The sequence below is a fragment of the Rhinopithecus roxellana genome, chromosome 16 (assembly GCF_007565055.1).
Source record: "Rhinopithecus roxellana isolate Shanxi Qingling chromosome 16, ASM756505v1, whole genome shotgun sequence".
NCBI lineage: Eukaryota > Metazoa > Chordata > Mammalia > Primates > Cercopithecidae > Rhinopithecus > Rhinopithecus roxellana.
In genome coordinates this window covers 8,072,738-8,085,556 of record NC_044564.1, presented here as the reverse complement: position 1 = coordinate 8,085,556, position 12,819 = coordinate 8,072,738, and the positions used below count along the sequence as shown (strand labels likewise).

The 12,819-nt window shown below is 52.0% G+C and overlaps 1 protein-coding gene across 2 annotated transcripts in view; it reads left to right on the top strand.

Annotated features, from left to right (window-relative positions):
- The window catches only part of CACNA1B (calcium voltage-gated channel subunit alpha1 B), a 250,042-nt gene that overhangs the window by 185,196 nt on the left and 52,027 nt on the right, over positions 1-12,819 (top strand). For both annotated transcript variants that reach the window (XM_030920382.1, XM_030920383.1), the window contains exon 32: positions 9,144-9,149. In XM_030920382.1, coding sequence (XP_030776242.1) covers positions 9,144-9,149 — 6 coding nt within the window. The remainder of the gene's footprint in view (positions 1-9,143; positions 9,150-12,819) is intronic.

Genomic DNA, 12,819 nt, shown 5'->3' with positions numbered 1-12,819 from the left:
TGCTGCACGGGTTGCTGGCCTGGTGGGATGACCCAGACCCTCAGCCCTGTGCATCTCAAGTCCCTACTTGCTGCCATTCCTTTATCCAATCCTGGCTGCTGTAGTAGTCCAGTCACAGTGGAGACTGCTCCTAGGAGCATGTTCATAGGAGCATGGAGAAAGGTGCAGTGAAGCCCCTGATTCCCAGAACTATGTAGTGGCAGCTCTGCCCTTCACAATAATGAGGGTCAGGTGATCTGGCCAGCATGGACACTCTTTGTGATGCCTGCTGGCCTTCTGGCACAAGCAGCCCCAAGTGACCAGGTCGCCACCATGGCTTTTGGTGTTGGGTGATAGAACCTTCTCTACCTGTTTGAACCAGGGCCTCTAGATTTGCCAGACCTAAATTTGGGGAAGATGAGCACAAAATGCCTACTGGGTTTCTGGAGCGATGGTGAGAGGGGCTACTTCTCCTTTCACCATTTCCTTGATCCGTGCATTTTACTGATTGGGCACCCAGTGCCATCGATTGGCCATTGGTTCCTCTTGAAATATGGCAGCCCAACCCCATGAAGTGTTTCACCAAGCCGTCATTTTATCTCTGCCTTTAAGGTCAGGGCAGCATCTCCTGAGTGGTGTTGCGTTAGATGGTCCAGTGGACCCTGAGGTCACGTGGCTCACATGCATCCCCTGCGTGTGCTCCGAGCTGATGTTATATGAAATCCTGTGTTGGGAAATCTCTGACACCAGCCCTGAGATGCTAGTGCTGCCATGGTGCTGCACAAGGAAAGCAGACCCACACCTGGGATGTGGGTGGATCCCGATTGAGACAAATCACTGCCCTTTCCAGGAGAAGGAGGTCTGATACAGTCGGCTTACCACTAGGTGGCTGGTTGACAGCCACAAGGCATGGCACCAAATGGAGGCCCAGTGTTGCTCTCTGCTCACCCCAGGTAGATAATCGTCAGTGGTCGTGGCTGGATCATCTGCTGAGAGGCTCTTGGCCATGATGGCCACCCTATCCAGAGGTCTGTTGTGTGGACACTGGGGCTAGTGAGGACAGAGGCTAGCCGATATCTGTTGGTCGACTTATCCCAATGCTTGGTTTTTAGTGCCCCATGGTGAGCATTGGTTCACAAAACAAAGGCCGGTACCCCATGCCTGTTCCCAAGGCCTGCCTGTCTGCCTCTCCCCTAGACCTTGTTCCCTCCAGGGTCCTGACCAGCTGTTTGTGCCTGCCTCGGACCCTGTTATCCTCAGCACAGGCAGCTTGTTTTCCCCCACACACGGAGCTGACCAGGTACCCTGCCCAGGGCTCTGCTCCACCACTGTCTGTCAGGCTGTTCCCATGTGAGGCTGTAGTGAGGCCTGCACCAGTACACCAAGCAGCCCATCCACAAGCCAGGTCTGCGTTTCCCCCTAAGTTGTAGTGAATTCCTATGAAGTGATGGCGGGAATGAGGTGAGGACGTCATTGGTCAACAGAAGTGCATGTCATGGTGATGGCGGGAGTGAGGTGAGGACATCATGGTCAACAGAGGTGTGTGTCATGGTGATGGCGGGAGTGAGGTGAGGACATCATGGTCAACAGAGGTACGTGTCATGGTGATGGCGGGAGTGAGGTGAGGACATCATGGTCAACAGAGGTGCGTGTCATGGTGATGGCGGGAGTGAGGTGAGGACGGTCATTGGTCACTGGAGATGCGTGTCATGGGGGATTGGGCCACATGTTGGGTGCTGTGTCCTCTAGATATGCTTGGGTTTGGTCACAGAGGTCAGGAGCCCTTCCCTTGTTCACTGGGCCTGTGGTGGTCTGACAGCACATCACTATGGGGAGATGCTTTGGTGTCATGGACAGCAATGTCTCTTGGTGACACACACAGCTGCCACCAGGACCAGGAGCTAGGTTGGGCCCTCTCGTTATGCTTCCGTTCTGTAGATGGCGTGGCCTGCTCCCAAATGCTAGGTGTCTGCACTGACTTATCTGTGGAGGCTTTCCCAGGACTTTACCCCGCGTCCTTACCTACCACATACACATCAAGGACCCTGGGGGCTGCTGGGTTTTGTGGCCAAAGTGGCAGGGCCATTGCTGTCACATCATGGGTCTGTTAGAGACCCCACTCATGCTCTGAAACCTCTCAAACGTGGCAGCGTTTTGAGTCACAGCAGTATTTCCTAAGTGGCTTATACCATCTCCAGAACGCAAAGCAACCTACCTGCAGTAGAAATGGGAGGTGCAATCACTAACTTGTCTCTTACCTTGGAGTCCTTGTCCTGGCATAGCCAAGACCACCGGACCCCTGAAAACTTCACTGATGTGGAAGGTCCATGAATCCTTATAAGATTCGTCAGGGCATCTGATCTAAGTAATATAACGTCGTCAATGTTGTGGACCAGTGTGGTTTTCTGAAGAATGTCTTGGTCAGGCATAGTGGCCCACACCTGTGATCTCAGGGCTTTGGGAGGCCAAGGCAGAAAGATCACTTGAGTCTGGAGTTGGAGACCAGCCTAAGCAAGATAGCGAGACCCTGTCTCTGCAAAAAATTTAAAAAAGTAGCCAGGCATGGTGACACACGCCTGTAGTCCCAGCTACTCAGGAGGCTGAGGTGGGAGGATTGCCTGAGCCCAGGAAGTCAAGGCTGCAGTGAGCTATGATTGCATCACTGTACTCCAGCCTGGGCCACAAAGTGAGTCCCTGTCTCTAAAAAATAAAAATAAGAATTCTAAATGATTAAGAGTCCCTTTGGACCCTGTTGTGACATAGGGTCAGACCGTGAATGTCTGCTGTGCATGCAAACTGCTTCTGACCCTGCCTAGCAGTGACTGCTGAAGAGTGTGCTCACCAGGTTGGCACCTGTGTGCCAAGTCCCAGAGGCTGAGTAGATCTGTTCTTTAAAGATATCTAATCTCCCACAGCACTGGGTACTGTGCTTGGGTTATTTGGGGAGTAGTCCACTGTGATCCATTGTGATCCAGTTTTCTTGCACGGTCCATACTGGTGAATTGAATGGGAATGGGGTGTAGACCAACCACCCCTTTATCTTTTAATTATTCAAGGTGGCACTAACCTCTCCATTCCATGCTGGATGCAGTGTTATAATTTACTGTTTTGGCTGGGGGGTGTCGGTGTTGAGGACTTTCCTATTGTTATGTCGAATTCACATGTTGAGGGGCCAGTGTGGCGGGTTCTGCCAGTTAGGACGAGGCAAATGAACATCAGCTTTGCCCGGGCACACGAGACCACTGAGAGACGGGCCTGGGCCAGGGATTCATTGGTGTCCTGGCCCCTGTGCACACTCTGACATGGAGCCACAATCTCATTTTAGTTCCTTGGCATCAGTGTTATCTTGGACCTTGTATCCAACAGCCTTCAACACGTCCAGGGATTCTTCTTTCTCCAGTGTGCAACTTCTCAAGTAAACGAGCTAGATCTTCTTGGGGAGGGGCAGATGAATGACTGCTGTCTAGACTCCCTCTTGGGTTGCAGGATTCTTCTGCAAGGGGGCCCCGTCTCTCCTCTAAGCTATGGACCCTGGATCTGGAAACTGGCTGAGAGACAGGGAGGGAGTGTGTTTGTCCACTGTGGTGGCTGATACCAGCCTCTGCTCACTTACTTTGATTCCTTTGAGTTCCATATTTACGGACATTCATCTCAAGCAGCATCCTTGTTGGCGCTGCCCCTCTGTCCTGCCCTAGGAATGTCACGGCTGATTAGCTGCCACCGTGGACCTTTGCAGGTCAGGGCTCTTGGTTGCCATTGAGGCCTTGCCTCCCACTGTGGTGGTTCCAGGCAGCCAGCTGTGGAAGGGAGACAGCCTGGTATGATTGTGGGCTGCCATGGAGCCTCTGCAGCTCCGGAGCCTTCTCTTCTGCCCAAAAGAATTGCTGCTCCATGACAGTGTCTCCTCCCATCAACGCTGGCCTGCAGGAGATAACCACCAGGGACCTTGTGCGTGATGCCAGTGCCCTCCTCCCAAAATGCTCTGAGAAGCTGGTTGGCTCATGGGCACTTAGATCCTACATGATAGGTTCTTTCTAGCATGCCCACCTTTCTGAGCCTTCTGGTCCTGTGCTCAGCATCTGCCCAGGCAGTTCTGGCACCCCCACCTCGTTTAATGTGGGCCATGAGGTTTTCCAAGCTCCTAGGGGTCATCCCCACAGCCTGTCAGCACCTGCTTCAGGTGCCCTTGCCAGGGCATTGGATCCTGAGTCATGGGAGAAAGCTCCCCTACATTAAAAATAGTTTTTTTTTTTTTTTTTTTTTTTTTTGAGAAGGAGTCTCACTCTATTGCCGGGGCTGGAGTGCAGTGGCCGGATCTCAGCTCACTGCAAGCTCCAGCCTCCCAGGTTCCCACCATTCTCCTGCCTCAGCTTCCCGAGTAGCTGGGACTACAGGCGCCCGCCACCTCGCCCGGCTAGATTTTTGTATTTTTTTATAGAGACGGGGTTTCACCGTGTTAGCCAGGATGATCTCGATCTCCTGACCTCGTGATCTGCCCGTCTCGGCCTCCCAAAGTGCTGGGATTACAGGCTTGAGCCACCGCGCCCGGCTAAAAATAGTTTTTTATCCAGCCTGTCTTCCACCCATCCTCATCCAGTCCCTCCCACCATGGTCCTCCCACACTCCTCCCACACATACCCATTACATCACACAGCCCTTCACTGAGCAGCCTTGGTTTCTCACTCAGCAGGACCACCGCTTCCCCAGTCAGCCTGTGTGAAAACTCGAGTTGTGAGTCTAGTGGCCAGTGTGGGAAGTGAGGTGGATCTTGGGGAGAGTGAGCACCATTGTGGAAAGCATCCACCTCAGCTGAGACTCCTGCAGGTATTCAGGCAAGACAAAGTGAGGTCCTCCAGCAGGGAGGGGATGCTCCTGCAGGCCCAGGCAGTCCCGAGGCATCTGAGAACTCTGTGTTGGGGGCACGCCCACACTGGTGTTCCTGCTGTGCATGTCTGGCCTGCCCTCCCTCTCCGGGTGCTGACGCTGGAGCAGGAGAGACTTGTGGAGGCCTCTCCAGAGCCCTGGTCCTCCCTTGAGTCCCAGGCTGGTCAGCACAATCCACCACAGACCACAGTTGTGTTATGCTTGGAGTTGCTAATTGACAACTTACACTTGTAACTTTTTTTCCCCAGAGCCACTGGGGGCACTTAGCTATGGTTCACCAGCTCTACCGTCCTTGCAGTGCCCATTCCTGACAGCCTGTGGATGCTGATGATGTCTTGCAGCATCGTTATTGCACCCCTTTCAACCCTTTACAGATTTACCCAAGATGAAGGTTTCGGCAGTTTTAATGCTACAGCACAGCGGGAGTTACTGTCACCTCACTTACCACCCACCAGCAGAGGAGAATCTGGCCAGTGAGCCACTCCCCAAGGCTCCATCCTTAGAGTCAGCTTCCAAGGAACCACCTCTGGTGCCACCTGTCTTTGGATCAGAACCTGTGATCCAAATGTGATTTTTTAGGAAGTGTTTCCAGGAATAGTTGGTGAGGGGGGGCAGTTGGATAAGGAAGAGATCCAGCTTCAAGCAATTCCATGTAATTTGGGCTCCTTCCTTCAGGGGAGCTCTGAGGGTGGTGTGGATGCCACATCAGAGTTGTCCCAGTGAGGGGCAGGAAAGTGCAGCCTGGGCTCCTCCTGCAAAGCAGGTTCTGGCAGCCTGTGGGAATTCCACATCAAGAGACCCAAGTGGGCCAGGCACGCTGGCTCAAGCCTGTACTCCCAGAGCTTTGGGAGGCTGAGGTGGGAGCATCGCTGGAGCCCAGGAGTTCGAGGCTGCCCTGAGTTATGATTGTACCATTGCACTCCAGTCTGGGCAACGGAGCAAAACTCTATCTCTAAAAAAAGAGAGAGAGAGAGAGAGAGAGACGGGGAGGCAGGAGGAGAGAGACAGAGGGAGAAGGAGAGAAAGCTCCTGCTGGGTGTGAAAGTGCACTGGGAGCCAGTGTGGACAGAAGCAAAGTGATCACAGGGGCTGTATGGCTGAAACACAGTACCTTCTCACTTTTGAGGAAAGAAATTTCTGACTAAGTCATGGGTAAAAGATGAAATGATGGAAATTAGAAAATATAAACAACAGAAAAACAATGAAAATACTATATATTAAAGCTCATGAGATAACAGCTGAAACAGTACTCGGAAAGAAATTCATAACCTTAATGTTTATATTAAGAAAAGAAAACAATGTAAAAAATTAATGAGTTTAGCATCTAACTTTAAAAGTTAGAAAAAGAACAACAGAATAAGCTCAATAAAGTAGAAGAAAAGTCTAAGAATAGAAATTAAGAAAGTAGAAACCAAAGACTAGAGAGAATCAAAGTCTAAACTTGGTTCTTTAAAGACTTAAAAATGGACACACCTCTGGCAAGATTAATCAAAGAAAAATAAGAAGGTGAAATATATCATGTAAGGCAGAGAAAAGGGTCATGACGGCAGGTACAGGAGAGATTAACGTGAATAAGGTGAAGGAGAATATTGTGAACAGTTTATTCCGGTACATTTGAAAACCGAGGTAAGTGAACACATTACTAGAAAAATGTAAATGACCGAATCTGACAGAAGAAGAGGGAAAAACCCTAAATGGTTCTTTATTAAAGCATTAAAGAAGATGAATCAACAAACAATCTTCCCATAAAGAAAACGCCAGATTTTAGTGGTCCTACACATTAGGTTTCTACCTAAAATATAAGGAAGGACAATTCCACTCTTAAACAGATTTTTCTAGAGAACAGAAAAAGAGTGAACATTCTCTAACTAGGCTAGTATAATGTTGACGTTAAATTTTTTTAAAAGAAGAGAAGGCCAGGTGCAGTGGCTCAGGCCTATAAATCCTAGCACTCTGGGAGGCCGAGGTGGGCAGATCACCTGAGGTCAGAAGTTCGAGACAAGCGTGGTTAACATGGTGAAGCCCCGTCTCCACTAAATATACAAAAATTAGCCAGGCGTGATGGCGCACCCCTGTAATTCTAGCTACTCGGGAGGCTGAGGCACAAGAATCGCTTGAACCCAGGAAGCAGAGGTCGCAGGGAGCTGAGATTGCACCACTGCACTCCAACCTGGGCGACGGAGTAAGACTCTTTCAAAACATCTAAACCAGAACTCTGGCACTGCTGGTGGGTGTGCCAGCTGGCACAGCCTCTGGGAGGGCTCAGCAGCACCTCGAAAGTTGGACAGGTGCTTACAACTCAGTAACTGTACTCCTAGGCATGTATCTCAGAGGGTGTCTGCACAGATGACCACCAGAGGCATGTTCACACCAGTGTTCCTGGTACCAGTGTTCTGCCAACCAGAGGCATCCGAGTGCCCGTCGGTAATAGAATGTACCAGTTGTTAGAGTTGCTAATGCAGTGAAGGGCTGCATAGCAGTGAAAATACACAAATGATGTGAAATTGAGCTCCCCACTGGAAACACAGCTTTGGGGAGGTTTCTGTGTGTGCGCCCCTTTCCAGTGACATCAGTGTGGATGCTTCTCAGAAACAGTTTGCTGTCAGAACACAGGTGTGCGCAAGTCACAGAAGCCTGCGAACGGCCGGATCCCACAACAAAGGCCAGGAACAGGCAAACAGAATGCATTTTCAGAGTTTATGGTAAAGCTGAAAAGACAAGCCGTGATTAACAAGAAGGAAGGATAGTTGCTGCATCTGCAGAGGAGGGAGGGAGACCCAAGAAGGGCTTCAGAAGTGATGGTGATGTTCCGTTCGTAAAGCTGGGTGATGAATATGTATAGATACCTGGTTTTACTTTTCTTTAGAATATTTATGCATAATCTTTTATGTGACATGCTTTATGATTTAAAAAAGTTAATGATGTGAGTAATCCAAGCAAAAAAGCTGAAACCTGCCATTTAATCAGAAAAATCAAGAAAGTTTAGTCCGCTGGTGTTGCGTTTCCCCGTGGCTGCCTCCTCCCTGTGCGTCTCGCGCAGAAGCAGTTAGTCCCAGTGCGCTTTCTGAGAGGCACAGGTGGGCTGCATTGCTGAGTGCGCTTTCTGAGAGGCACAGGTGGGCTGCATTGCTGACTCCTAAGGCCTCCTTTTTGGAAACAGAAACCTTTATTCATCAAATAAAGTGATAGAAACATTGAGCTCCCAGCTGTAAGGACAGAGCTTGGTGGGGAGGGGTGGTTTCTGCATGTGTGCGGCTCCTTTCCAAGAGGGGCGAGGACTGCTGACGGCTGGCTGACATCAGAGATGTGCAGAGAGCCCCAGTGCCCAGCCGGGTTCTAGGGAAACCTCCCCACGCCCCAAAGAGGCCCTGGCGTAGAGCAGAGGCCTTGATAGAAGGCAGATGCCTCTTGCAATGCAGGCAGCCAGAATAACCCACACTCTGTCCCTCAGCTGCGAGACAGTCAAGGCTGGGGCTGTTTGTGGTCGTTTCAGACCTTGGTTCAAGCAAGCCCTCCTTGGCAGCCCCTGCCAACCCTGGACACCCAACCCAGCAGGTGGGGGCCTGAGAGCTGTCGGTTGGAAAGCTCAGGTGTCCCCTGGCCACCCTTGCTCCTGGAGCCCAGGTCGTCTCCTGTTCTGCCCGGAGGAGAAAAGATGAAGGGAAAGCCATCGTGTGGACTGATGGTGCTTTGTTTTGTCTGTGTGTCTGTTTTTCATTTGGAGCCACTTCATATGTTTACTTTGTGAATGCACTTTTTTTTCTTAGGCAAAAATATGACTGTCAGTTCCCATCCCCAACTTAAAAATCAAAATAGAGTTTTAGCAAGGGCACCCAGAGAGAGGGCTCCAAGCAAGCACGAAACTGACATTGATTTCTTTGCCTGGAAATAAAAAAAAAAAATGTGTCTGTGAGTCATCTTTGGATTTGCATTACAAACAAGAATGCAAATGAATGCCACCTTGTCTGCATAATCTACAGGCTTCAAAAATATGTTTTGATCTGATATATTTTAAGAAAAATATGCAGTTTACCAAAATCCTAAAATTTTCTAGTTAAGTAATCAGAGTTTGAGTTTTTGCTTGTGTTGATGACTCATTTTCTCTTTTGTTTTCTGTTTTTGTTCTTGATTTACCTTAACCTACCTGCTGACTCACGCCATCCAACCAACATACAATGCGAAAACCCATGTCTCCGTCTGTATGTTGTGCACCTGCTGCTCACACCTCCCCAATTTGTAAATAATACGCAAATATCCATCCATGAAAACATCACATGTAGGAAACGGTTGGTTTCACAACTCTGAACGGTTCTTGCAAGTCCTTGCTTTGCTTGCTCAGCTCCCCTCCTGCCCTCTGGTTCCTGGGACTCTAGCCCACTGCCCTCTGGGCGTGTGGTTGGATGCGGCTGCACCCACTCACCTCTGGCCTGCTCCCTCCCTCAGCTGTGGGCGTCCAGCAGGGCTTCTGAGGGCCCTCCTGGCAGCGGTTTGATTCTGGGAACTGGCCTTGGGCGGGGCTTCCCTGAGACCTGCCCAAGGAGAGGGAAGTGGGGTTTCTGGAGTGGGTAAAAGGGCAGTTTTTTCTGTTGGGACTGGCTCAGATTTGGGGAGGCTTTGCGGGACATGAGTTTGTCCCTGATCCCTGCGAGTCCATGGTTCCTGTTGCACAGCCATCTCCCACTGCTGTGTCCCCATCGTGCCAGTCGAGAAGGCTCGGCTCTGCCCAGGTGGCCTCTGCAGAGTCCCCTGTAGCATCTGTCCTTCCTGGACTGACCTGCCTTGGGGTGGGCGGGGTCAGGCCTGGGGTTCAGGGCTCAGGGGCAGGGCTTAGAGTCTTTGTCTTCATGATTCAGAAGAGTTCTTGCAGGGCTGAGTAGAAGAAGGGGGCTCTGCCCCTAGAGGCAGTGGAGCCCAGGCTCCCCCATTCGCATGTCACTGAACTGTGTGTGTGCCTTGGTCAGCAAGCTCATGTGGAGTGCTGGTCCAACGGGAGCTTCCTGCTGCGTCTTCGGGAATTTTAGAGCCAAGATAGTTGGCAACCGACCAAACTTTAGCTGTGACTGTGGAAATTAATGTAAAGTAGAAGATATTTGAGAGTCACGTAAAAGTGAACGTTTGTGATACAGCGATTCACAGTTGCGCGGAAGAGCTTGCGTTTTGAGAAACTACCATTTGATGCTGCAGAAACACCCAGGTGATGTCATCTGCACGCATCCAGCTCGTGCCAGTCAGGCCCCCGCTCAGTGTCACCTCCTCAGAGAGCCCTTCCCCACACCGTCTGTCCCGTCCTCTCTCTCCACCACAGTCCACGCCTGATGTGTTACTCATGCACGTGCACGTCCCTTTCCCGTCTTCAGTCGCCCGTCTCATTAGAATGACGACTGAGTGGGAGCCACATAGCAGTTTTTCTGCACCTGGTGGGCCTTGTCCTCTGGCGTGGTACCTGGCCCACATCGTGGCCCACAGATCTGAGTGGGGTGCCCAACTGACACTCGGGACAAGCCCTCACTTCCGTGTGACTCTGGCCAGAGGCTGTGGTGGTCTTGGATACAGGGTCAGTGGGTCTCTGTTGTGGCATGGTGTCCCGCAGTGCTAAGTGCAATTTTAAATCCCTTTTCTCAAGTGCTCCCCACCTCCTGGACTGGGTATCCCCATGTTTCTACTTTGTGATAGAGAAAGGTGAGGATTGAAGGGTTAGGGACCATTGTCCCATCAAGGTGAGTCAGCCGCCATGTTGAGGGCACAATGATGTGCCTTTGGGGCGCCACAGACCTTTTCCCTCTCGGGGAAGTAAGGGAGGGCCTGACCTTGAAGTAGGTGTGGCTGCAACAGAAGCCATGGACTCTCTGAGGATGGGGCAGGCTGTGTCTGCCTCCGTGGGGCTGGTCATGGAGTCTGTGAGGATGGGGCAGGCTGTGTCCGCCTCTGACGGGCAGGTCATGGACTCTGTGAGGATGGGGCAGGCTGTGTCCGCCTCTGACGGGCAGGTCATGGACTCTGTGAGGATGGGGCAGACTGTGTCCACCTCCGAGGGGCTGGCTGAGACCAGAGGTGACGGTGCAGGTGCACGGCATGGTGCTGCTTGTGCTTCTGTCCCTTGCTCTCCTGCATGCAGCTGGCATGGTGCCCGGCCTGCCACGCTGTGCTCGAACATCTGTGGCTGCCGTCACCGTCTGTCTTCACAGCTCTCCAGGGCGCCCGTCTCCTGCCCCCAGCCTCTCCTGAGTACCCACGGGAGCCCCAAGAGAAGCCAGGAGGAAGAGGGGAATGTGAGTCTCCACAAAAGCAGAAAGTGATGGTGGCTGAGGTTGGCATTCGTGCGTTAAGTCATTTGGACATACTTACTCTCCATGCACCTCTCACCTGCCCTGTTGTCTTCCAGTCCTTCCTTCGTATGCGGCAACCTTTATTTTCCCCAGTGTCTTCAGGAAATCTTGTCTGTGCCGCTGCCTGACCATGCTATGAACCAGCGGGTGCTGTGTTGCCCCAGTCACTGCCCCTCCAGATCCGTTGAGCACATGGTTTCAGAATGGGATCCTCCAGCCCCTGGCTCTGTTTCATCATCTTACACAAGGGTCTCCTGACACTGGAGACTGAGGCCCTCCACCCCTGCACCCATGTTTCTAAGATGGCTGGCTTCTCTGTGGGTCCTCGTGGCCCAGACTTCTTGGCCATCTTGTCTACCACGGAGATGTTATTTCCCTGGCACAAGCAGGTTATGGAGCTACGGGTACACTTGTGGTGCCCTCTGGGGTCACACCCTGAGGTCTACTGCTGCCGCCTTGCTGATTTGGATCATAGCCCGTCCTTGTGCCCACTGGCCATGGATATCATTCAAAACCAGTCCTGCTCCCACAGTTCCAGCATCCCGCCTGAGAGCCAGTCCCTCGAGTTGAGTCGTCAGCCGTCCTGCCCCCGCGAGTGGAAGTGGCAGACCCAGGCAGAGGGTCCTCTGAGTGTGGGTTGGGCCACTGTCCCTGCAAGGAAGAGTGAGGCCCACCCCTCCACTGATGCCTCATTCCCACATAATGGTAGCCCTGGAGAGGCGGGACGCTCTGCCAGGCCCTCACTACCTCTGCACCTGCACGTGCTCCTGCTGCTGCTGTCTCATTCGACATCTGTGTTCTCTTTATTTGATGACTGAATCTGACAACACGAACGTGTCTCTGAGCCTGAGCTGCTTGCATATTTTAAATGCTGCAGTGGCAGGAAGCTGCTCTCAGGCTGTGTGTGGGCACCTGACCTCTAAGTAGACAGAGGGCAGAAAGCCTCCTGGGTCCACAAGCACCCCCATCTGTGCATGGACGCCTCCCCAGAGCCTGCTTCCCTGAAAGGGATGTGCCAATACAGTAATTCAAGTGCCCTGAGGCCACGTGGAGGCTTTACTCCCAGGTAATCTGTGGAGTCCCGGCTTTATCCATTTATCCTTGTGCTTGATTTTGAGCGCCTTGGATGAGGGAGCTACACTAGACAGCCTGGGTTCTCTAGAGCAGAGGCCTGTTTGACTGTGAATTGCAGAGGTGGCTTCCGTGGTGTGAGCAGCAGAACACCTGTACCTTCCATAACTTGTCTGCACACACCTGGAGCAGCCTCAGAGGAAGTGTTTGCCCCTCTGCCAGGTCCCAGCTGGGGTCCAGCAAGCAAGGGCTTTGCTGTCTGAGCCAGGAAGGAAAGGGCATGGCCATGAAGCCTGGGCAGGGGTCCCTTCAGGGGTGCTCGGTGGAGAAGCAGTCATGCCCAGCACGTGGTCAGCTTGGCCATGTCCTGTGAGAGGCGATCACTGCTGGAGGCGCAGCCACAGGTGATCTCCCAGCTCACCTGCAGCAGAAAGCTGCCTGGGAGAACTTTTCTCTCTGTTGCTCACGGTTGGGGGTGGGGAGAGGCCTTAGAGCCAAGGAGGTTTTCTCTGATTTGCTGCATGAGAAGTGATTTGCAAGGACAAGCTTTACTTCTGGA